At 36.6% G+C, this 24717-nt stretch overlaps 1 protein-coding gene and 2 long non-coding RNA genes across 4 annotated transcripts; 1 reads left to right on the top strand and 2 right to left on the bottom strand.

Moving 5' to 3' along the window:
- Positions 1-14541: 14541 nt before the first annotated feature.
- LOC126913816 (uncharacterized) lies at positions 14542-16153 on the bottom strand. Its single transcript, XR_007709403.1, has 3 exons — positions 15719-16153; positions 15082-15610; positions 14542-14967 (listed from the first exon to the last, which is right to left on the bottom strand). It is a non-coding gene; the product is annotated as an uncharacterized LOC126913816 (long non-coding RNA).
- Positions 16154-16350: 197 nt separating this feature from the next.
- Positions 16351-21658, top strand: LOC126913812 (uncharacterized). Its single transcript, XR_007709399.1, has 5 exons — positions 16351-16487; positions 16643-16966; positions 17183-17542; positions 17597-17749; positions 19993-21658. It is a non-coding gene; the product is annotated as an uncharacterized LOC126913812 (long non-coding RNA).
- On the bottom strand, positions 21100-24387 carry LOC126929028 (katanin p60 ATPase-containing subunit A-like 2). Of its 2 annotated transcripts, XM_050745024.1 has the most exons (7): positions 23714-24387; positions 23125-23325; positions 22765-23014; positions 22413-22581; positions 22243-22355; positions 21844-22046; positions 21100-21686 (listed from the first exon to the last, which is right to left on the bottom strand). In XM_050745024.1, the coding sequence occupies exons 2-7, from the start codon at positions 23208-23210 to the stop codon at positions 21302-21304; spliced, it is 1206 nt and encodes a 401-aa protein (XP_050600981.1). In that variant the 5' UTR covers positions 23211-23325; positions 23714-24387; the 3' UTR covers positions 21100-21301. The 2 variants fall into 2 exon arrangements, with proteins under 2 accessions (XP_050600981.1, XP_050600982.1); XM_050745025.1 differs by lacking the exon at positions 23714-24387 and having other exon boundaries at positions 22765-23009; positions 23125-23283.
- Positions 24388-24717: the final 330 nt, after the last annotated feature.

Below are 24717 nucleotides of genomic sequence, written 5' to 3'. Positions count from 1 at the left end.
TCTTTTTTTCTCCCTTTTTCTTTTTCTTTTTTTTCCTTTCTCTTTTTCTTTTTTTTCTTTTTCTTTTTCTTTTTTCTTTTTTACGTGGGGAAAATTCGCTCGGACACGAAGCCACTTCTTAAGTGGCGTGGTAGTGAACATCCAAATTAACTGTTTTTTTTCTTTTTCTTTTTTTTCCTTTCTCTTTTTCTATTTTTTTTCCTTTTTCTTTTTCTTTTTTCTTTTTTACGTGGGGAAAATTCGCTCGGACACGAAGCCACTTCTTAAGTGGCGTGGTAGTGAACATCCAAATTAACTGTTTTTTTTCTTTTTCTTTTTTTCCTTTCTCTTTTTCTATTTTTCTTCCTTTTTCTTTTTCTTCTTTTCCTATCTCTTTTTCTTTTTTTTTCCTTTTTCTTTTTCTTTTTTTTTTACGTGGAGGAAATCCGCTCGGACACGAAGCCACTTCATAAGTGGCGTGGTAGTGAACATCCAAATTAACTGGGGCACTAATTAGCTGAAGCTTCTAGTCAAACCAGGTATCAGTCTTTGTACGCAAAGGCATTCATTACAATCGTTTAAAGTTTGAAGAAGCACCGTTACAAATTCGTGATATAAGAGAAAGCGATTCAAAACTCGGACTCATTTGTTGGAACGACGCCGTGGGCAAAAGTACATAATGGAAAACTTTCTTCCAAGACCAATTGATAGCGCTGACGTAATTAAAATGTGACGATATTGCCAGCGACGTTTCTCCAAATAGACGACTAACTTATTTACGAATCGCCGTTACACGATTGTCGCTGGTAATACGGTTAGTAATCACTTTATTGAATTTTCGCTTTATTACGTGTAATAGATTCTTCTTTTTAAGTTTTAAATTACATTGGTAATTTTCTATAATTTATTACTCGAATATGGTAATTTTTTCTTAAAAAGTTTGCTTTTTCTACAATTATTTTACTACAAAACCCATCAAAAACATGATGTATGTATATATACCCTCAAATATTATCGGTTTATTCTCAAGCTATAGTTCAATTTCGGAAATTGCCAATTAAAATCATAAAAAAAAAAAAAACACAGAAAGTTCGTTAAAATATGCGATTTTCCAATCAAGATATAGAATTTATTCGAGTAATATAGATTACAGTAGCGATGGTGGCGGCAACGATGAATGGACTGATTCTTCGTGCGAAAATAAATTGGTAGCGGAGAACGATGCATTGTTTCAGGGAATATCGATTTTCAAGCATGGTTTTGAAGTACGTGTGCGCGTGACTAGGTTTGTTAATTAATGCCGCTCCCAGGTTTTCAATATATAAATGTGACACCTACATATCTTTAAGCTTAAAACAATTGGACTAACAATTTCATTAAATTTAAATCAATATTTATCTTTTTAAACGCAACAATATTTTTAATGACAACTTCACGTGTAAATCAAGTGCATACATATTCGATCGTTCTTGAAAACCTGATTCTCTGCGAAGAGAAAAATCCTTTGAGGTGGCCGTGTTGTGAGTTATAGTTGTGGTAGATAGTAGGCCTGTTCCGCTGTAAGTGTCACTGGGGGCTGTAGATGTCGCTGCCGGGGTACTGCTGATTTTTCGGCTTGTCGAGTGCCGCCACACCTTGAATAAAGATTTGATCTACGTTTTATACGCTACGTTTTACATCCACCTCTTTTCAGATATACCTCTCTATTTAAAATCATAGATCGTCACAATCTATAGGTATTTCCTTGAAAAGGTTAAAGTCGTTCTGTATAAAAGCCAATTCAAAGGGGAAGGAAATTCTGCGAAAAATTCTTTCAGATTACCCTATGTTTTTTATCGTTATATTACTTCTAAATTTTAAAGGACCAAATCACATGGCTGAAATTTTTAAAGTCTTTCTATATCTTCGAGGAAGTAAGATAAGGTTGATAGATAGTCGTTGTTGGTACTTAACCGAGTATGGTCATATATTCGATTAAATGAAATTTCTATTCTTTCAGATATATATCGTCAAATATATATTATATATCAATGTTAATTGTTATCTGTGTTGGCGTAGTGAATAAACACATTGATGTTCGGTGTTTCAATTATCAGAATTATAATCGATGTTAAATGTATAGAGTGTCAAAAAATTATTTGTTATAGCTGTGGAAGATGGAGATCTGTTAGAGAAAATGGATCATGAAATTGATCTTGAGTATAATTTTCAGATAAAATTTTTTATTGCATCATAAAGTACTCATCACGAGAAACGAAAGTTTCAGAAAACCCCTGGATCGTAAATGATTCGTTCTTTTGAAAAAAGCTGTTTAAAATTTCTTATACTAATCCCTATACTAATTGTGTATACTAATTGTATTTAGTATATTATGTTATAAATAATGGTTAATATAAGTATCAAAACAAATAGACAACAATTAATTAGATAACATCGTAATAACATAATATAATATAATGGGCGTAATCATATACAGTAAAACTTAGAAAATGTGCTCTGGATGAATTCGGTGATAATTATCCTTTGTTCCGTGGTATGTATAGGCAATAACGAATGGTAGATCGCAGCATAATAGTTTCCAACCATCCACAATTGTTCTAATTCCTCACTCGACGTCTTTCATGTTCATTCATGTAGGAAAAAGTATGTTATCGTTTAATAATAAGCTTTTAAGCGTTTAATAACATCTCGTCGAGTAGAAATTCCACACGAAGCAGTGAGAAAAATAATATTTGAAGAAGATCTATGTTCTCAGCTTCGTCGTGTGCAAGAACTTTGTAGGATAGATTGTATCATGCGATGAAAATTTTATACTTGTAAGTTAAGAAAATTGGAACGAAAATTCACGTTGTCTCAAAGATATCTTGTTTTTGGATAGAAATAGTTACTTTACTAACAACATTCTCAATATTAAGGATATCAACATCTTAGATTTAATTAAAGCCGCTGGAATACGCCAGATATTTCATATCTGACTTAAACATGTACTGCGACGAGCGAAAAAAGTAAACACATAAATATAAAAAACTAATTTTTCAAGTGATCGGTAAAGATTAGGTAACAGTAACTACAAGTTATTATTAACGAAATGTAATAGTTAATTTTCATTAACATTAATAATGTACAAAACATTTTACAAAAATGGACATCTCAAACCACGTTTACAGTTTTACACATTAATTATACTCGTCGAATCAAGGTTTCAACATAGTATTTCGTCCACTAGTACTACTTCACGTTTATTATATCCAATAGAATTAACTACTATTTAGGTAAATTATTTTGTGGAATGGTCAAATAATGCTCTTTTCTCATTATACCTTCGACATTCGCTTTCTACATAAAATCAACGGGCTGTGTTTACACTTTTGCTTGTCACTGCATATCAAGGAAGATTGAAATATAAAGTAATTCGCACAAAAAAGTAGATATTAGTATTGATGTTATTGTATTCCATATTTGACCTTAAAATATGAATAAAATCAGTCTAAGTATTAATGAAATTGCAAACATTTTTTCTAAAAGAACGGAACTTTCCTTTCTAATGAGCACTATATGATGCAATAGAAAAACAATTTGACACTGAAAATTGTGGTCAAGATCAATTTTGCGCTACACTTATTTAACCAATTTTCATCAAATCGAAGGTGTAGAATGGCTTGAAAAAAAACCGCGATAAATACTTTTTTGACACTCTGTACAAAGGTGTATATCAATGTGTATATCGATACACATACTCTGTATGTGCATATCCGTGGAACATATATCCGTTTTTCGAAGCAAAATGTCATCTACCTGTTCAAAAGAGCAAAGCAAAAACTCTACATAGAGGGTTTGTTACTGTTCACACTCTGTATTTCCGTGCGTAAAGTATCCAACCAGATATCCAGGAACAGCTTTCAGGGAACGAGATTGAATATTTGATCGAATATATTTAATATGGCAATGTTACGTATAACAATATACGTATGGAATTTTAAAAGTCACGAGGGTTGCAGCGGACTCAATTTTAATGTACATTAAACATTTTGCTCATTGATGACCTTACCTTAATTTTTTTCTCCTTCCTCACTTTCTTCTCCTATGCGAGTGACACAGCAAGATTGATAGTAACAAGCGATTTCATTAAAACACAATCTCCTTTTCCATTTGATGAACACGATACGAGACGAGGGAATGATTTAGGAACACGACTTTCGAGCGGTTTCAACAACTATTAAGTTTCATTTATAGCAACGAACACTGCCAAAGACGTAATCAATAAGATTCGCGTAGGTGCCGTAGATGACGTAGATGAAAAAACGTAGATCAAACGTAAATGACGAAATTATACATTAATTTATTTTAACGCGTTAAAATTACGCTAATGACAGTTGCTCCATTCTATCTGTTCACATATTTGAGCCCTATATGGAACAAAGTGAACGGAGCATCTGCAAGCGTGTTAACCGGACAACGACGAATTTTCACATCTACTCCACGAAGCTTCACATATATCAATGACCACTGCCGTAGTCATGGTCAAGCGTAGATGACGAAGTTATGTATTGATTCACTTTAACACGTTAAGATTACGCTAGTGACACTTGCGCAGTACTATTTGTTCATATATTTAAGCCCTATATGCAACAAAGTGAACGTAGCATCAGCAAGCGTGTTAATTGGACAACCACGAATTTTCACATATATTGCACGAAGATTCGTATATAACAATGATCACTGCCATAATCATGGTCAAACGTAGATGACGAGATTATGCATTAATTCACTTTAAAAATTACGCTAGTGACAGTTGCGCCGTTCTATTTGTTCATATATTTAAGCCCTATATGCAACAAAGTGAACGTAGCATCTGCAAGCGTGTTAGTTGGACAACGACGAATTTCGTTTCGCAAACACGGACACGTGAAACATTTTGAAGTTACGTGGACGCGAGAGTAATTCGTTCCCTTAAATTGCTCAATTTCCATTTCTTTCGCCATGTATATTCGAGTATTGCATTTGAATTGCAGAGCAGTCGGAAGTAACGGCGCACGTCGTTGATATATCGACAGGAACATGAATTCTTTTTTCATAGGATGAATACTTTTTTCATCGAATTATTAAACCGAATCAAGTTTTCAAATCCAATCATTTAATTTCATCGTTTTACATCGAACGTTTCAATCTTTTTTCTTTTAAATACCTTACCTATATTTCATCTCGTTGAATATTCCATATTTTTAATGCTACTACCACTTATTGGTAATTTCAAATATGTAATTATCGTTCTGAAGTTAGAAATTCGAAATAGCATTCGTCAGTATATGATTCTACGTTTTATATAGAGTAATAAAAATGATACAATGAGTTTCGGTAAATAACCAATAAAAATTTTTGTTCCTTTTTCTTTTTCTTTTTTTTTTTTTTGGTTTTATGTATCCCAGGTCGAGAATAAACTATGTGCACGTTTTCTCTCGTTTCTTGTATTTTTATGAGGAATTCAGTCTTTTTACGCCACAAGAGTCTCAACGTTTTCGTTTTCACGCCTACGTTACGCTCGTTAAACACGTTCCAACAAGACCATGAATAAGGATAACAGCTTTAATGTTTTCACATGTGTTTATTTATTATTTTAGACCTTAAATATTTTATTTATAAAATCTTTATTTAAACAAGTTACCATTGTCGCTACAATAAATCAATGAATGAAATCAGTTTAAATTTAAAATATCATTTCATAATTTCTCGTCACTTGTATCTAAAAACAAAAAAAACGGTGTACCCACATCGTGCGTAGACGGGAAATTAAAACAGTGGAGCTTAATTGAAACACTGATCATATTCCGCGATTGTAAAACAATAATAGAAAATCGTGTTTCTTTTGAAGGGTATGAAATTGTCAGGAGATTATGCCATAAATGAAATTGGAAACTGGCTGGTCAAAGGGATTAAATTCAATTAAACCGAACTGTGTTATATTGTACAAAGGCTAGAGAACTGCTACAAAATATCTGCTAGTTTAAAGGTGTCCCTTATAAATTATAATTATATTTCAAATTCAATCTCCTAGTAATAAGTAAATTAATATTTTACCTAAAATCTGTGATATAGATAACAAAAATAAATTCTTTACATTATTCGTTAGTTTGCAATATAATTAGAATATTATCTTTATTTTCTGGTGTCTTTGTTATTCTTAAAAGATAAACTGCTTATTTACAAATTTAACACTGCATATGCTATTAATAAATCATTTTATATTTAATTTTGCAACCTTCAGTCATTGTTAAAACTTGTTGACAATACTGTCGGTTAATAGAAATTTCTAAAATCCCCTTATTTCTACTCGATTAAAGGGTATATTGCAGAAACTATGTTAGCTACAGTGTTAGCTACAAATCACCTGTGTCACTCCATTAAACTTATACACAATAGTATTGATTCTTGTTTTAATTTAAAATAAAATATGTTATTGTAGGAATGAAGCAGAATGTTCAAATAATTGAAACAACTTTTTGTCCTATAATTAGTGCCTTTCATTTCAAAAATTAAAAAATTTTTAATCAACGATATTTGGAAGTTTCGATCTAAAATGACCAGGAATTGAAACAGAAAATATTTTTATGCCAATAAATACGTATTCTTCACATACAAAACAAATATGAAAACAAAAATCGATGTATATTAATGAATTTTGAAATGGGGAGGAATTATATGATTATACCCATTCTCTGTTGCGTTTAATTGTTTCAATTGATGTTTCATGAGAATTTTCATCGAATTTTTTAGAGATTTTTTTTTTATTAGAATATTTACGATCAATTCTCGTTGAGAATTTTCAGTAATTAATTTAATTTGGCGTGATACAATGACATGGATCACAATAGTTTTATATTGTTGGTTCTAGTAGAAACTAAGGATTTAATCTAGAGGGTATTTTCTTTTTAGTCTGCGGATCTGGTCCGTCGTGTCCAGTAGTTGGGTGACTAGTGGGTTGTGGTGGTTGTTGACTCTTGTGTTATATCTGCTTCTGGACTTGTGTATTTCATCTTTGACTGTAGGTATCTTGAGGTCACGGTGGATTGTTTCGTTGGTAAGATACCAGGGTGCATTTGATAGGGATCTTAGCGTTTTCGATTGGAAGCGTTGGAGTATTTCAATGTTGGAATTACTTGCTGTTCCCCATAGTTGGATTCCGTAGGTCCAGACAGGTTTTATTACGGCCTTCTAGAGGGCTATTTTGTTCTGTATGTTTAGCTTGGAGCGTCGGCCCGTGAGCCAATAGAATTTTCTTAGTTTTTCCTTTAGTTGCTTTGTTTTTTCTGAGATATGTTTTTTCCAAGTTAGTCTCCTGTCCAGGGTCATGCCCAGGTATCTTACGGAGTCCTTGCTTGGGATTATTGTGTTGTTAATGGTGACCTGGGGGCAGGTTTGTTTTCGGAGCGTGAAGGTTACATGAGAGGATTTTTTTCGTTTATTTTGAAGCCTCATTTTTCGAACCACTTTTCCATGGAGTCGAGACTTCGCTGGAGAGTGGATGAGGCAATTGCCGGGTCTGCGTGGGTAGCTAATAGTGCTGTGTCGTCGGCAAATGTTGCTATTGTTACCTCGTTTGATATAGGTAAGTCGGCAGTGTGGATGGAGAACAGTAGGGGTCCGAGGACACTACCTTGGGGTATGTCGGATTCTATTGGGAATGTTGCGGAAGTGGCGCCTAGGCATTTAACTATGAATTGTCTGTTGGTTAGGTAGGATTTTAAGATGGTGTAGTATGGGTGGGGTAGGATCTTTTTAAGCTTGTAGAGTAGGCCTTCATGCCATACTTTGTCGAATGCCTGTTGGATGTCTAGGAATACCGCTGAGCAGTATTTTTTCTTTTCAAGGGTTTGGCTGATCATGTGGGTTATGCGGTGGATTTGCTCTACTGTTGAGTGTTGTTTTCGGAAGCCGAATTGGTGATCTGGGAGTGTTTTCAATTCTTCTAGGAGTGGAAGGAGACGATTCGTGAGCATCCTCTCGAATAGTTTAGACAGTGTAGGTAAAAGACTGATTGGGCGATAGGAGCTGGTTTCATATATTGGTTTACCGGGTTTAGGGATGAGGGTGATCAGTGAGATTTTCCACGCCTGAGGAAAGTATTCAAGGCGGAAGATAGCGTTAAAGATTGATGCGATGAGTGCAATCCCTTTTATGGGAAGTTCCTTGATTGCTTTATTGTCTATTAGGTCGTGACCTGCTGCTTTCTTGGGGTTTAGGCGACTGATTGCTTCTATGATCTCTGAAGAAGTGAAGGGTTCAATAGGAGGGGACATTTGGAAGGGAGTGTGCAGATATTCGGTAACGTCCGCTGCAGCTATGGAGGAATGGGGTTGGAATACTTCAGTCAAGTGTTTGGCAAATAGGTTGGCTTTTTCTATAGGGCTACGCGCCCATCCACCCTGCGGACGGCGGATTGGAGGTATTATTTGTGGGAGGCGCGTGAGTTTCCTGGAGGCCTTCCATAGTGAGTAGTTGGAGTCGGCTGTGGGGGACAAGCTGACGAGATATTTGTGAAAACGGTCATTATTGTAGATTTTTATAGTTTTGGATAATTTTCTAGTTGCGTTGTTTAGTTTGCGTTTGTCCTCCGGTGTTCTATGGGTCTGCCATATCCTTCTTAGTCTACGTTTTTCTGCTATTTTTTTAAATATGTACTGGGGGTATTCGTGATTGCCGATGGACGTTTTTGCCGGTGTGGAGAAGCGGATAGCGTTTATTATGCTCGTGTTTAGGTATTCCGTGGCTGCTTCGATTTCTTCATTGGTTTTTAGTGAAGTTGAGGCTGAAGTTGTGTGTGTAAAGACTTCTCTAAAGAGCTGCCAGTTGGTGTGTTGGTTATGTATGGAGCCATTAGGTGTATTCTCGATGATAGTTGAACTGACTGTTACTATCGCGGGGGAATGATCAGAGGAGAGATCAGCCGAGGAATTGATTTGGACGTGTCTTGACGAGATATTTTTAGTTATGAGGAAATCAAGGAGATCGGGTATTTTGTTTGTGTCGGTGGGCCAGTGTGTAGGTTCGTATGTGGTAAGGTAGTTGAGGTTGTTGGTTATTACGCTGTTGAGGAGGTTTTTGCCTCTTACTGTAACCAGTCTGCTGCCCCATTGGGTGTGTTTGGCGTTGTAGTCTCCTCCAGCTATGAATCTATTGCCCAGGGTGTCCAGGAAGTCGTCAAAGTCTTCTTTGGCGATGGAGTGTCTGGGAGGGCAGTATACAGCTGAAGTGGTGATTGTACCATGACAGTCTTCTATTGCTACGTTTGTTGCTTGGAGGTAGTCTTTCTGGAATGGTGGAAGTTCGTAGTGCTTAATGTTTGATTCGATTATGATTCCGGTGCCGCCGTGGGCCTTTCCGCTGGGGTGTTGGGTGTGGTAGAAGTTGTAGCCGTGTATTTTGAGGTAGTTTTTATCGGTGAAGTGGGTTTCGGATATGAGCATCACATCGATTTGCTGTTGTTTTAAGAATAGTTCTAGTTCAAATTTGTGCTGAGCTAGACCGTTGGCGTTCCGCAGAGCTATTCGCATTGGTTTTATTTTGCTTCTGTGCGTATGAATTTGTCCATGAAGAGTGTGAGTAGTGACAGCAAGTTGTTAATTTGCTCTGATTGTTTCTCTATTAGCTTTTCAAGCCTAGAGACGTTGTCTGTATCAGGTGATTTGGGGGCACTATTTTGAGGAGGATCCCTGTGGCTATTTGGTATATTTTGAGTGCCTTGTACCGCTTGGGCATAGGAGGTTGAGGGAGTGGTGAATTTGGTAGGGCTGGGTGTTTGATTGGTTGGGGAGATTGGGGTAAAGATGAATTTCGGTGAGCTGGGTATTTGGTAGGTTACCTCTTTTGTTCTAAGTTTGGGGTACTTGTTTGAGTACAGTGTTTTGTAGGCTGAGCAGCCTTTGTAGTTGGCAGGATGGTCACCTTGACAGTGGATGCACTTCGCTGGGATTTCTGGTGATTTACTGCACTGGTCGGTGGGGTGTGTACCTGCACATTTGACGCAGCGGAAGATATGGTTGCAGTATTTCTGCGTGTGCCCGTATCTTTGGCACCTCTTGCATTGCACTATCTCCTTTTTGATTTGCGGTGGTTCGAATTTTACTATAGCGTTTATTAGGCGACTGATGTTGTAGATTTCCTTATTGTTGGGTTTCTGTTTTAAATCGATAAAAAATAGGGATAACGGTTTTTTCGAGACTCTATGCCTTATGTTGCTGACATTGATGACTTCGTGGCCGAGTTTCGATAGTTCTAGGGCGGCTAGCACCCTTCCCTAACCACCAACATGGAAATTGACCAATTAACAGTAACGCCAATTTCCCTCACTTTCCGAACGAAGGCTTTTTTCCACGAATCCGATGATTTCGGGCCCTTAGGCACACCCATCATAGTTTTCCTCGACAGCGTTACCATGAACAGTTTGCTGGTGAGTGCCGAGGCGTGCAAACGTGTGTCCAGTGCCCTGCGAAGTCCACAAAACAGCACGTGACCATCCAGTTGCTGCTGAGTGCCGAGACGTGTGTCCAGTGCCCTGTGAAATTCACAAAACTCCACGTGACGCTCATCTGTCGAAAGCAAATCCAACAAACCTAGCTAAGGGTTAACAGCCTCTCGACTAGTTCTTTCACACTGAATTAACTAGCTCGATGATGGCTCTATCATTCCAAACAGGCTCTCCGGAGCTAAATTATAACACCGCCGTTTTTCCTCCCCCGTGGCAAGGGGGCAACACATCTATCCTGGTAAACGACCATCACTCGAAAAAACGCAAGCTGGAACCAAGCAAGACAAATGTGAATAAGAGTCAAACTAAACCACCAGCCAGCCAGGTGACCACCTTCAATAGATTCTCAATACTGGAGTCTACGGAAAACTCCATGAATACAACCGAGAAGGTAAATAATCTCCATACTCAAAGAATTCCCCCTCCTCCACCAATATTCATTGACGACGTAATCGACATACAGTCAATGATAAGGACCATTGAAAAAGACATCAGCAAAGAGGACTACAAGTTAAAAATTAACAACAACCACGTGAAAATTCTGCTGACCCACCCAGACGCCTGTAGAAAGTTAACTAAGTTGCTAAAAACGTTAAACGCTAAATTCCACACATATCAGCTCAAAGAAGAAAGACCTTTTCGTGTGGTGCTACGCAACATCCACCACTCAGTCGACCTAGATGAACTAAAGTACAAACTTCAAAATCTTGGCCATGAGGTAACAAACATAAGCAACATTAAACATAGAATTTCAAGATACCCACTATCACTATTCTTCATAGATTTAAAACAAAAAGGGAACAACAAAGAAATTTACAACGTCAACCGGCTGATGAACTCCATAGTTAAGTTCGAACCACCTCTTGTAAAGAAAGAAATAGTACAATGTAAAAGGTGTCAAAGGTACGGCCACACGCAGAAATACTGCAACCATAACTTCCGGTGCGTAAAATGTGCAAGTAATCACCCCACTGACCAATACACTAAATCCCCCGAAACCCCCGCTAAGTGCATCCACTGTCAAGGAGAGCATCCTGCGAACTACAAAGGATGCTCAGCATATAAAACACTACATAATATTAAGTATCCAAAACTGAGACCCAAGGACATAACCATACAAGAACCTAGACCCCAAAAACTCACCTCACCATCAGTATCCCACGCGCAGGCAACACAAGGAAACGTAAACAACTCGAAAACCCACAGTGTACACACAGAAAATAGAATTCCCACCCCACAAAACACAAACAACTTCACCAGACTCGAAAAACTTATCGAGAAGCAAACTGAGCAAATTAACAACTTGCTGTCACTACTCACACTCTTCATGGACAAATTCATACGCACAGAAGCAAAATAAAACCAAGACGCATAGCTCTGCGGAACGCCAACGGTCTAGCTCAGCACAAATTTGAACTAGAACTATTCTTAAAACAACAGCAAATCGATGTGATGCTCATATCCGAAACCCACTTCACCGATAAGAACTACCTCAAAATACACGGCTACAACTTCTACCACACCCAACACCCCAGCGGAAAGGCCCACGGCGGCACCGGAATCATAATCGAATCAAACATTAAGCACTACGAACTTCCACCATTCCAGAAAGACTACCTCCAAGCAACAAACGTAGCAATAGAAGACTGTCATGGTACAATCACCACTTCAGCTGTATACTGCCCTCCCAGACACTCCATCGCCAAAGAAGACTTTGACGACTTCCTGGACACCCTGGGCAATAGATTCATAGCTGGAGGAGACTACAACGCCAAACACACCCAATGGGGCAGCAGACTGGTTACAGTAAGAGGCAAAAACCTCCTCAACAGCGTAATAACCAACAACCTCAACTACCTTACCACATACGAACCTACACACTGGCCCACCGACACAAACAAAATACCCGATCTCCTTGATTTCCTCATAACTAAAAATATCTCGTCAAGACACGTCCAAATCAATTCCTCGGCTGATCTCTCCTCTGATCATTCCCCCGTGATAGTAACAGTCAGTTCAACTATCATCGAGAATACACCTAATGGCTCCATACATAACCAACACACCAACTGGCAGCTCTTTAGAGAAGTCTTTACACACACAACTTCAGCCTCAACTTCACTAAAAACCAATGAAGAAATCGAAGCAGCCACGGAATACTTAAACACGAGCATAATAAACGCTATCCGCTTCTCCACACCGGCAAAAACCTCCATCGGCAATCACGAATACCCCCAGTACATATTTAAAAAAATAGCAGAAAAACGTAGACTAAGAAGGATATGGCAGACCCATAGAACACCGGAGGACAAACGCAAACTAAACAACGCAACTAGAAAATTATCCAAAACTATAAAAATCTACAATAATGACCGTTTTCACAAATATCTCGTCAGCTTGTCCCCCACAGCCGACTCCAACTACTCACTATGGAAGGCCTCCAGGAAACTCACGCGCCTCCCACAAATAATACCTCCAATCCGCCGTCCGCAGGGTGGATGGGCGCGTAGCCCTATAGAAAAAGCCAACCTATTTGCCAAACACTTGACTGAAGTATTCCAACCCCATTCCTCCATAGCTGCAGCGGACGTTACCGAATATCTGCACACTCCCTTCCAAATGTCCCCTCCTATTGAACCCTTCACTTCTTCAGAGATCATAGAAGCAATCAGTCGCCTAAACCCCAAGAAAGCAGCAGGTCACGACCTAATAGACAATAAAGCAATCAAGGAACTTCCCATAAAAGGGATTGCACTCATCGCATCAATCTTTAACGCTATCTTCCGCCTTGAATACTTTCCTCAGGCGTGGAAAATCTCACTGATCACCCTCATCCCTAAACCCGGTAAACCAATATATGAAACCAGCTCCTATCGCCCAATCAGTCTTTTACCTACACTGTCTAAACTATTCGAGAGGATGCTCACGAATCGTCTCCTTCCACTCCTAGAAGAATTGAAAACACTCCCAGATCACCAATTCGGCTTCCGAAAACAACACTCAACAGTAGAGCAAATCCACCACATAACCCACATGATCAGCCAAACCCTTGAAAAGAAAAAATACTGCTCAGCGGTATTCCTAGACATCCAACAGGCATTCGACAAAGTATGGCATGAAGGGCTACTCTACAAGCTTAAAAAGATCCTACCCCACCCATACTACACCATCTTAAAATCCTACCTAACCAACAGACAATTCATAGTTAAATGCCTAGGCGCCACTTCCGCAACATTCCCAATAGAATCCGACATACCCCAAGGTAGTGTCCTCGGACCCCTACTGTTCTCCATCTACACTGCCGACTTACCTATATCAAACGAGGTAACAATAGCAACATTTGCCGACGACACAGCACTATTAGCTACCCACGCAGACCCGGCAATTGCCTCATCCACTCTCCAGCGAAGTCTCGACTCCATGGAAAAGTGGTTCGAAAAATGAGGCTTCAAAATAAACGAAAAAAATCCTCTCATGTAACCTTCACGCTCCGAAAACAAACCTGCCCCCAGGTCACCATTAACAACACAATAATCCCAAGCAAGGACTCCGTAAGATACCTGGGCATGACCCTGGACAGGAGGCTAACTTGGAAAAAACATATCTCAGAAAAAACAAAGCAACTAAAGGAAAAACTAAGAAAATTCTATTGGCTCACGGGCCGACGCTCCAAGCTAAACATACAGAACAAAATAACCCTCTACAAGGCCGTAATAAAACCTGTCTGGACCTACGGAATCCAACTATGGGGAACAGCAAGTAATTCCAACATTGAAATACTCCAACGCTTCCAATCGAAAACGCTAAGATCCCTATCAAATGCACCCTGGTATCTTACCAACGAAACAATCCACCGTGACCTCAAGATACCTACAGTCAAAGATGAAATACACAAGTCCAGAAGCAGATATGACACAAGAGTCAACAACCACCACAACCCACTAGTCACCCAACTACTGGACACGACGGACCGATCTACATTTATCATATTTTATATAAAATTAGAAGGGACCTTTAAAAAATTGCATGCAACAACACACTTACAGGTACTCTTGAATTAGTTTTTCTACATGTCTGATTATGTCTTTATATGTGTATGTCAATTCAAATTTATTTTCTTAAAAGTCCCTTAATGAAAAACTAACACTTCATACTAACTTAGAACTTTTGAGTTCTTAGAATATTCTGATTTAGTCACTGGCTGTACCATAAATTCATTTACAGATATTATATTTCCACCAAGAGCTAGGTTTATTATGAGCCTTCCTGTATCATCATCGAATCCTTCTATTTGACCATAATTATTACCTTGTTTTCCAGCTATAATTTTCACAAATGTTCCTTTCTCGATTTTAACTTCTTCCTCTTCTTTTTTGGAATCTGTATTTTTCTTCTGCAATGCTACTTTGTCTGCTCCAAGACCCATACCTTTTGGTCGTAATTCTGGTATGACAGCTGCTACTAATCTGTAATAGTTAGAATAAACGATTGTGAAATAAAAAATGATGTTCTCTGTTTACTTTCCAATAAGTGATGTATTAAACACATATAATTAATTTAATCTAGAATAAAATTCATACTTTTCATTTCAACCAATTCCCTTTCCTGGTTGCCATCCCATTCCCTGTAACATTGCTACACCAAAAGCATCAATAGGAATTTTTTCATAATCTTGTAACGTAGACTGAAGAATAAAAAACAATATTTATAATATGCAAATGTAATACATCTGTGCATTGCACATCAATATGTTGATAACGTACCTGTTCTTTGCCTCTTAATGATTCATCTTCTACTAAAGGTAAAGTTAAATCATTTGTTTTAGTTTCATGTTCATTCTTTGACTTAAGTTCCTCAATGATTTCTTCCGCCGCTTGCTCTTCTAAAGTAACAACTTTATTTTCACTATCTTCAACTGGCTCTTTCTTTATTGATATTATTGGCGATGTTTTTCCATTAGATAGCTTTGATTTTGCCTCGTTAACACTAGCGTCTCCTACCTTTTCCTTATCTGCCTTCGGAAGGAAAATGTCTGCATCTATTTTATTAACAATTCTATCATGCCAGGTTTTTGAACCTAGTAATGGAATAATTAGAGATTCATCTTTTCTTTCTTCCTCATTGAAATAAAAAATTGTTTTCAAATATATATATTCCGCTATTGGTGATTTTTATAGGTTAGGTTGAGGTTATATGTTTCTTGATTATAAATTTTACTTTTTGAACTCACCCTATTACTTTAATACCTTTTTCATTAAGGCATTCAATGTAATCAACTTTCTTTTTTTCTTGTGGAATAGCATTTTTTCTTAATAGATTTCTTAATAGATTTTGCAAAACCGAAGGAAATCTTCTTTCCTTCTTCTGCTGGTTTGTTTGTTATTTTAACACTGACTTATAGATCAATACACATGTATATACTAGACATAAAGATTGATGTCACTTGAAACTATGTACATGAATCTAATATCTTATTATACTTTATTAATCTACTCACAATTACTTGCACATTACTAAAATTTCATTCCGACAATATATCAAGCGCCTGAATAAGTGACATTAAAGTAAACATATATGAGAGAGGAAATAAGAAGAACTGACGCCTATGGTTTTCTATGTTACAGAGCTAGTGCTGCACCATACGGCCAAATGCCGAAAGTGGCTAGGATATCCCAGAGAGAGTAGTGCTGCACCATGCAGTCAAATGCCGAAGGTGGCTTATGCTAGTATATATCTGTCTATACGTTTCAATCAGAAAATCGATATTATGTGTTCATGTGAAAGTTCACATTTCCTTAGGAGCTGTATTTTGATAGATTTAAGCTTCTAATGGAGCATTTTAAACGTATAGAGTATACTATGAAGTAGAGTGCGGATCATTTTATATTCATAGAAAATTTGAATGTATGGAAATGTACCAAATGCTCATGATATGCAAAAATATGCAAAATATTCAAAGTAAACCAATCATCAAAAAGTTTAAAAGGTGAAACAAATTTCTTTAATAACACCTAGATTAATTTTTATTTGTTAACGATCTACATTCTACTACGCTTTTAATTCTACCCTAGTTTATGCACCATAGCGCATGACAGCGCTATTATGTCCTTTACAATTTATTCAAGATCATTCTATTTTCAGATCAGACTCTCTATTTTTCTTTTTGCATCCTGCAAATTACCGTATAGTGATGTAAAACGAAAGCTATTGCTCGTTAAAATTTGACGTACTTTTGTTTTCATGAAAATATACATATGTTGAATTAAATAAACTAAACTATTGATAATCACATTGAAAGTATATATATTTATATATAACTTAGATTTCACAGATTTGGATTCGATATTGAAGTACTTCTTATGTATTAACGAAGAAGATAAAACATACTAATACAAGCATAATTCAACTGAGCGATTATGATAATGTTAATGCGCATCTCCGAACGTGCAGAGGATAAATGAGCAGGTAAGTTGCTCCCATCACTTTCTCCTTTGTTTCATGCAACTGTAACTCTTAGAATGTAATGTATAAATGTATATAACTATCCTTAACCGCATTGACGAAATGATGATAGACACAATTACTTGTTTGTCAGTTGAAGATCTTTTCTTTCCTCTTACTACATATTTATGTACTCTTAACTTGTCTTTTTAGCAATACTATCGCTCGTTTGTTCTACAGTTTTCAGAATTCTACCTTTTAGCGTTCTACACACGATCGGAGCGTAAATGTGCCCGTAGTCTGCCTGTTCCTATAAGCTACTTTAAACGATCATCTTTGATTGTGTTGGCTCGTAGATCATAGAGGAAGCCATTTACCTATCTTTCGGAACAAGAACTACAGTTAAAAACAGCGACCAATTGAGAACGGTAGTTAAGTCCGCGAGTAGAGGGGTGAGCGTGTTTTAGCGGCGACAACAGCACACGGTATGCAGATACGAAGCCGGGGTAAACCGGCAAGCCGTAGTTCACGGACCGTAGTAAGCGTGGTAACTCTGAACAGTCAACGACATTTGAAAGCCGGCCGCGCTCTGGAATTCAGGTAAATTTACCTCTTTTTCGTCTTAAATTTTCATTGACATTTCTCTGCTTATAGATTATTATACGGTTAGAAATGACATATTTTTGGAGATATCGAGGAATGGTACTTTTAAGTAATTTTGATTTTCATCACTCATAAATTGAACCGAGGAAATTCCATTAATTTATTTACCGGCTGTTAAAAAGTTTTAATGAAATGGGACAAATGGTAATTAGTTGCGAAAATAAGGACAGTTGTGCCAGAGTTACAGTGTTTGCCTTTAATTTCAATTAACTGTACAGCCTGAACGTGGAGATTTTGTTCCTATGTAAATGATGAGATATACGACACACTGGACTGGTTTCTCGATAGTTAACATCTAAATGGTTAAATTAGGGAATGCTTTAACAAAGTTGATTCAAACATTTGATGAAAAACCCATAATTTACCTTTCTTAGAAATAGTCTTATACTCTTACATATCTTTTATACATTTTTCTTATATATAGAAATCTAACATTTATCAAATATGTGACAATTTCTGCTGCAATCAAACATCTTATTTACTCTACGTAATGAAGCTAAGTTTAATTAACTTTCCTCAGTATGTTACATCACCAGTCACGCTCTCGATCCCGCTAGCTAGGCAATAAATCATCAAAAGTCGAGTTACAATTACGTTCTTATCCTACTTCAGAGCCCCTCACCTATCCGTTATCCAATTTCCTCTTCGAAATCCCATCGTGAAACCGACAATTAACTACTGTTCATCAGCATACGTACAGTTGACGGAATCGACATAATGAGACAGCGGAGTTAAATGTTAAAAAGTTTGCATATTTTATAATTTGAATGGCGTAAGGGAAAATAAGATGTTTGATTCGCCTAAGATCGTTTCATCCTGTATGGCACCAACATTTCATAAAATATTATATAACACAATTTGGAAAACAGGGTTGAGAATCATAGTGGTGTAAGTTAGGCCATTGCCAGTTTTCATCAAATAATCTTCTGTGTTTATTACCGTAAAAATAGATTACATCTGTTCAAACCGTGGAAACAGAAATGGTAGAGAATAAAGTTACGACTTAATCGGTTCTGAAACCAAAGGGAAGATATGTTTTAGAGTAAAAATGAATTCAAACATTCGGAATTACGACTTAAACCACTATGACATTGAATTTGTCGTATGAAACCTACGCGTTGGGGAACGTGTTGAGGATGTCCCGAAACGTAGTTACAAATTAAGACAGGTCCGCGAGGCTAACTGTAAAACAGCGAGCGTAACTGTGCGGAGTCGATGTTAACGGAGAAGATCTTCCTGCCGAAGATTTGTTCCGCTATGTCTAGACGTTCTATCCTTTGTTTCCTCGTTGCATTTTTTTACTTTCATTTTATCGCCACGAACAATGTTGCTCGTCGTGCTCTTAACCGTGCAACAGTCGGACAAAAACCCGTTCTACCTCGTATATAGCGTTCTGTTCGACACGGTCCACGAACTTACGGACAGATTTTTCGCGATTAAAAGAACAAGATAAGACAATTTCACGGTGATCTCATTGTTGTATATGTATACGGAAGTCCCATGGTTGTCGAAGTTTGTGCAGTAATTCTTCTTTCTCTTTCTCTTTTAATTAACGTTTTTTGCAGAAGAATGACCGTGGTGTGGAACATGATTGATGTTGATGGTGTAGTAATGGGCGGTGATGCTTCAAACGTATATAATACACTTGAGTTGTATCAAGCATGTTTTTACAACTTTGAGTCGGTTTTACGTGTTCTCATGTTATTGTAACGATTAAGTTACCATAAATATAGCAGTTTTCCCAATGGATCCACGCGTCGAGAGAAGCCATATCACGTAAAACATACATTTCCGTATAATGTTGTACAAATAACAGTCTAAGAAGAGTAAACACTCTTTATTACGATCATACATGTATATTGAAAATATAGCGATCGTTGCAACGTTATGAAAAATTATTGCAATGAAAAATTTTGACGGTGGATACGTATCGTTAGCAGATGATTCACAAGTTTCGAATCGTCTGACGGTACTGGTGCGTTGAACTTTCAGTGGTTGCGCGCGTACGCGTGTCGAGTCGAATTCTAGTTCGATTTCGCTATGGTAAATGTAATCGAGTGAACAATCGCGCTACCGGGTCTACGCGTAGTCCGGAACTCGGCGCATAATGCCGCGGAAACGGGCATTACAGGTCATTCAGAAGTTACGTCTCATAAATTAAAATACATAGAAGAATGGCAATTACATTCTCCTTTTTATTATTTATATTCTATTATTAGAACACGTATCATTTTTCAAAATTTTCCTTGTAATCTACAATTGTTTATGTTATCTTCCTATTGATCATCGACTTTGTCATTTGCATGTCTCATTTTCCTCGTGTTCGGCATTTCAATATCAGGGAACGAATTTGTATCTTCTACATGAAATCATCTCTTTAATTTCAGATAGACGAATATGCGGCTGCTTCTGTTCCAAATATCTCCGTTACTGTGCCTGTTGACGGAAATCGGCGCGGCTGGGATCGGTAAAGCATGGCAGATCCTGCCATACGCGACCGATTCCTGGAATCACCCATCATGGCCACGGCTCGACTCTTCCGCGTTCGAAGTTCGCAGCGTGAGCGGGATTGGTCATCTCAATCCCTTGTTTAATTGTTGATTTTTTTAAATCTTTGTTTATTAATTCCAGATTTTTTACATATTTTTTTTTTACATGATTTTCTTCCAGAATAAACGCTGAATTCTGATTGTAGGGTGGTACAGGCAAAAGTACCGATACGCGACGGTACGACATAGCCATGCATTATTACATTTTTTTTCTTTTTTTTTTTTAAGATTATTATTGTAACTTAAATTTAAGCCGCTGTTACGCTGTGCTTATGTGCGATATTTTAATTTATGTCCTGAAAGCCTGGACGCAAAAACAGGACAGTTCGTTAGCGTAGGAGGGAACTTCTTCGTTAGACTGAACTCTGTTGATTGACTATTGAAAGCGCAAAGCGTAATAAGTTATAGTAATTCTTTTGCACGAGATTAAATAATTCAAGAGCGTTATTTTTTAGTATTGATTATTTATTTTAAACATTGAAATTTACAATAAACATTTAGAATTTACAACAGAATTTGGCTAATAATTCAGTTGTATGAGAAAAATTTCAAGACAATTATCGATACATAATCCGACATCGCATTTTCTGCATTCTCTTATTTTTCTCACAAACAACACATTTTCTTCTCGATAATTAGATGCGACTGTCCTCGAAACAGGTAGACAATTATAACGAGACATTATTGGCATTTGCTTACTGCCGTTACTAAGGAATACATTCATATTTATCTCACATAAATGTAATAGTATTACTTCTACTTGATCGGAAAAATCGACAAACGCGTATATCTGTCCTTAGGCCATGCGGAATACTTGCAAAAAACGCATATATGTGTTCTGAGTCTACACCCATAGCTTTCGCCCGGCGCATATACGCGCCCATACATGCGTTAATAAGATAAGAGGAAATAAAAGACAGATTATCGATAAAATACACTAACACATATGTAATACGTGGATATATTACCACTCAGATTACACATATTATATATTATAAGGGAATACGTATACCACGTATACATATATGTAGAACGAACATTTCAAACTTGTTTATAGCGCGTGCGCACACATACATGCACGCACACGAACAATTTTTCGAACGATAATTATATTAATGATATATATTATGATAACCATTTATATTTTTTAAAATATGTTCTTATGGCATACATATTTATTCCGCGCTTTATATCTATCCACATCCGTGACTGTAGGTGACATTGTTTTTAACAATTTTGCTATTATTTCATAATTCTTTAATTCATATTTCAAAGTCGTAACAGATGTTTCTTTTTTTTCAAGTTTTTCCCACATTGGACTTATTTCTAGCAGCCATGCTTGCTTACAAAGCAATTTTATATCCGCGCAAGAATATTTTTCAGTAGATTTTATTATGTGGGTTACAATATCCATATTCTCTAATAACTGGTTGCTAAGGTATAATTTGAACATATCGAGTCGAGTAACTTCATTTGGTAATGATACGTATATTTTCTTTTCGAGGCGTCTGTGTAAAGCTGCATCAATGTCCCTAATAATATATTTACAATAAATATTATTGTTCTGTTATATTAATAATAACGAAGGAATATTCCGAACAACACAATAATTAAGATTAAGATAATGAATAATTATGATATTAAGATATTTTCTACTTAGAAAACATTGAAATAGCGTGATATACATACCAAGGGCAATTAGTTGCAGCCAAAAGAACTACATTAGAATTTTCGTTAGATACTAATCCATCCAATCTAGAAAGAAGTTCTGATCTGAATCTCTTTGCAGGTTCAGACAATGTACAGTTTACTCCTTTATTTGTGCCTATCCAGTCAATCTCGTCGATAAAAATAATTGTAGGCGAATAATTATAGGCAAGTTCAAATAAAACCTGTTCAGTTTAACAAATGTATTTATTATTTATTAAATATTATATTCAAAATTCCTTAAATTCATTGTTTCATCACGAACGTAATATCATTTCGTTTTCCAAACAACTATTCTATTTATATATGAATGACGACAAATAAAAACAAATCTTTTTAAACCTAGAATCTCTTCTTCATAGACAAAGGAAATCAACTTACACGGATATACTTCTCGGAATCGCCTCTCCATTTGCTCACCAATGAGCTGGCCGTTATGTTAAAAAAGGTGCATTGGCATTCTGTTGCGACTGCCTTCGCCAACATCGTCTTCCCTATTTCGTAATTGATTGTAAACATGTACGGGAATGAAAGAAATACGAGTATCTTACCTGTACCAGGTGGTCCGTATAGCAGAATACCTTTCCAGGGAGAAAATGGGCCATTAAAAAAGATAGGGTACTTAAGGGGATACACAATGGCCTCCTTAATAGCAGATTTACATTCCTCTAGGCCTACAATGTTGTCCCAATATACATTTAATTTTGTCAGTATGATTTCCTGCGACAATACAAAGATGAAATGGCGCATAATCTCCGTATTAATTTCCGTAAGTGTTATGTAATTCGTTATTTAAAGCTTTACTGAAATCCCTGCGTCATTGATATACAGTGGATTGTTTATCGATAGGTATTTTATTTTTAAAAAGCTTTACAATACGTATATTAATCGAAAATAACTTACGCATGAAATGTCTTCAGCAATCTTCCGCAATTCCGGATTGTCTATATAAAGCTTCCGAGCCCGTTGCGATATCTTTGATTGCGTGGATTGTTCCATTGAGACGTTAAATAGCTCTTCTGATGAAGCTCCATCGCTTTCATTGGCGAAAATTGGTGTCACTGTCATTGCGAGATTAATATCATCCGTAGCGTCACCCGTCATCTTCTGTTGTACATTCCTCCCTTTCACAGACTCACTTCTCGTTTCTTTGCTAACAGATTTGACACGTTTTACTACTTCTTCGAAGATTGAATGATATTGTAATCGATACGTTGAATACGTTGAGAACGTTGAATAGTGTTAAATAATTTAAATTCTTACACTTTGTTCGCATTTGTCATTTCCCTCGTCTTTATTTCCTTTTCAGTTATTTTCTTGCACAATATAGGATATTTTTGGAATTTCATCTTGTAATAATTTTCATATTCTGTAAGAATAATTTCCAAATCGACGTTGTCGCAGACTCGATATTTCCGAGGTAGACGAGCTTCCCGGATTAATACATCGCTAATGTCTACATATCTAAAAAATATAATTTTTAATTCATTGAACAAATTTTATGCTATGAGTACACACTATACGATAATCATCAATTAACTGTTTTATTTCTAGGTAAGACAGACAAAAAGAATGTACTGTCTATTTATTATTATATAAATCCTCGGCGATAATATTTTGCCTTCTGCTTTTTAATTTCCAATTTTTAAAGTTTGAATTTATATATATTTTCATTTATAACTAGTTAATCTACGTTATCGATTGAGTTATTCTATAACTACTGAGTTACCGATGTCGATTTTCAAATTTTGGTTCCTTCCCCTCTTTCCGCACTAATTTCTATTTCGATTGGTCACCGATATTATTCGAAAAAATTGCAACTAAGAAGATATCTAAATTGCAATGTACTCACCCATTGCGTCCCAAATAATCACATATAAGGTACAATATGTTCCGATTACGTTCCGAAGTACGACTCTCCTCCTAATGCGACATTTATTTTTTTTATTATTAACAATAATTATTAATAATATAAAGATTTTCATGCAATTTTCTGTTACATTGCGAGTTTAATCAATTTGTTACACATAATTTTGTTATCTACCATCTTGATACGTGCAAAGATAAATCTTAATGATATATAATACAGCGTAAATGGTTATAAATAATTAATTATTGACAATAATTATAAGAATTATCGAAAGAAAAAATCATAGATACTATGTGCGAGTGTAAAATATCACAAAAAATGAACAACAATTGTGAAAAACGCAATATGGCAAATCAATGACAAAACACACTCATGACTGTCATGGAAGTTCCAAAGTCTAAAATCTAGAATATTCCTTACCTCTTTTCGCAAATTATAAGATATCTTATTTGTGGTACCTTGCAGCGATAAATCACCGTTCATTGTGATAGTTTTAAATGTGATAATGATATCCTTGTATTGACTATCGTTTTTCGATAGTTACGAGAATTTTCGTTTATTACTTTGAGACAATCCGTCACTTCCTTTCTCTTATAAAGTTTCCCTTCAACTCCGTTGAAAACTGAGCATCAAACAGGAGACGAACGATTTGTTGTCATGGCGATGTTGGTTCACGCATAAGCAGGGTGCGAATATAATGATGGAATAGTCGAGTCCTGTCTACTGTATAGTAAGATGGATGCGACATGGAAATAGAAAGAGAAGGCTGTATATAGGCATTTCCTGTCCTTGTTTAATCAGGCATGCACACTAGTGGACACTGACGGCGCTCGTTTACCGTTGTTACATATTTCCGGTACAAGTACGCGGGCATTAGAGAAGGACGGAACGGTCTCTCTCTTTAGCCCTATATCGCGTTTTTAGTTCGCTCACGCGCTCTGTACTTATATCTGTCGGACGCACGTCAGGATTGGGGGTGGGGGTGT

This window comes from Bombus affinis, chromosome 2, assembly GCF_024516045.1.
Source record: "Bombus affinis isolate iyBomAffi1 chromosome 2, iyBomAffi1.2, whole genome shotgun sequence".
NCBI lineage: Eukaryota > Metazoa > Arthropoda > Insecta > Hymenoptera > Apidae > Bombus > Bombus affinis.
The sequence above is the reverse complement of the archived record's forward strand: the minus strand, read 5'-3'. Positions and strand labels throughout refer to the sequence as shown.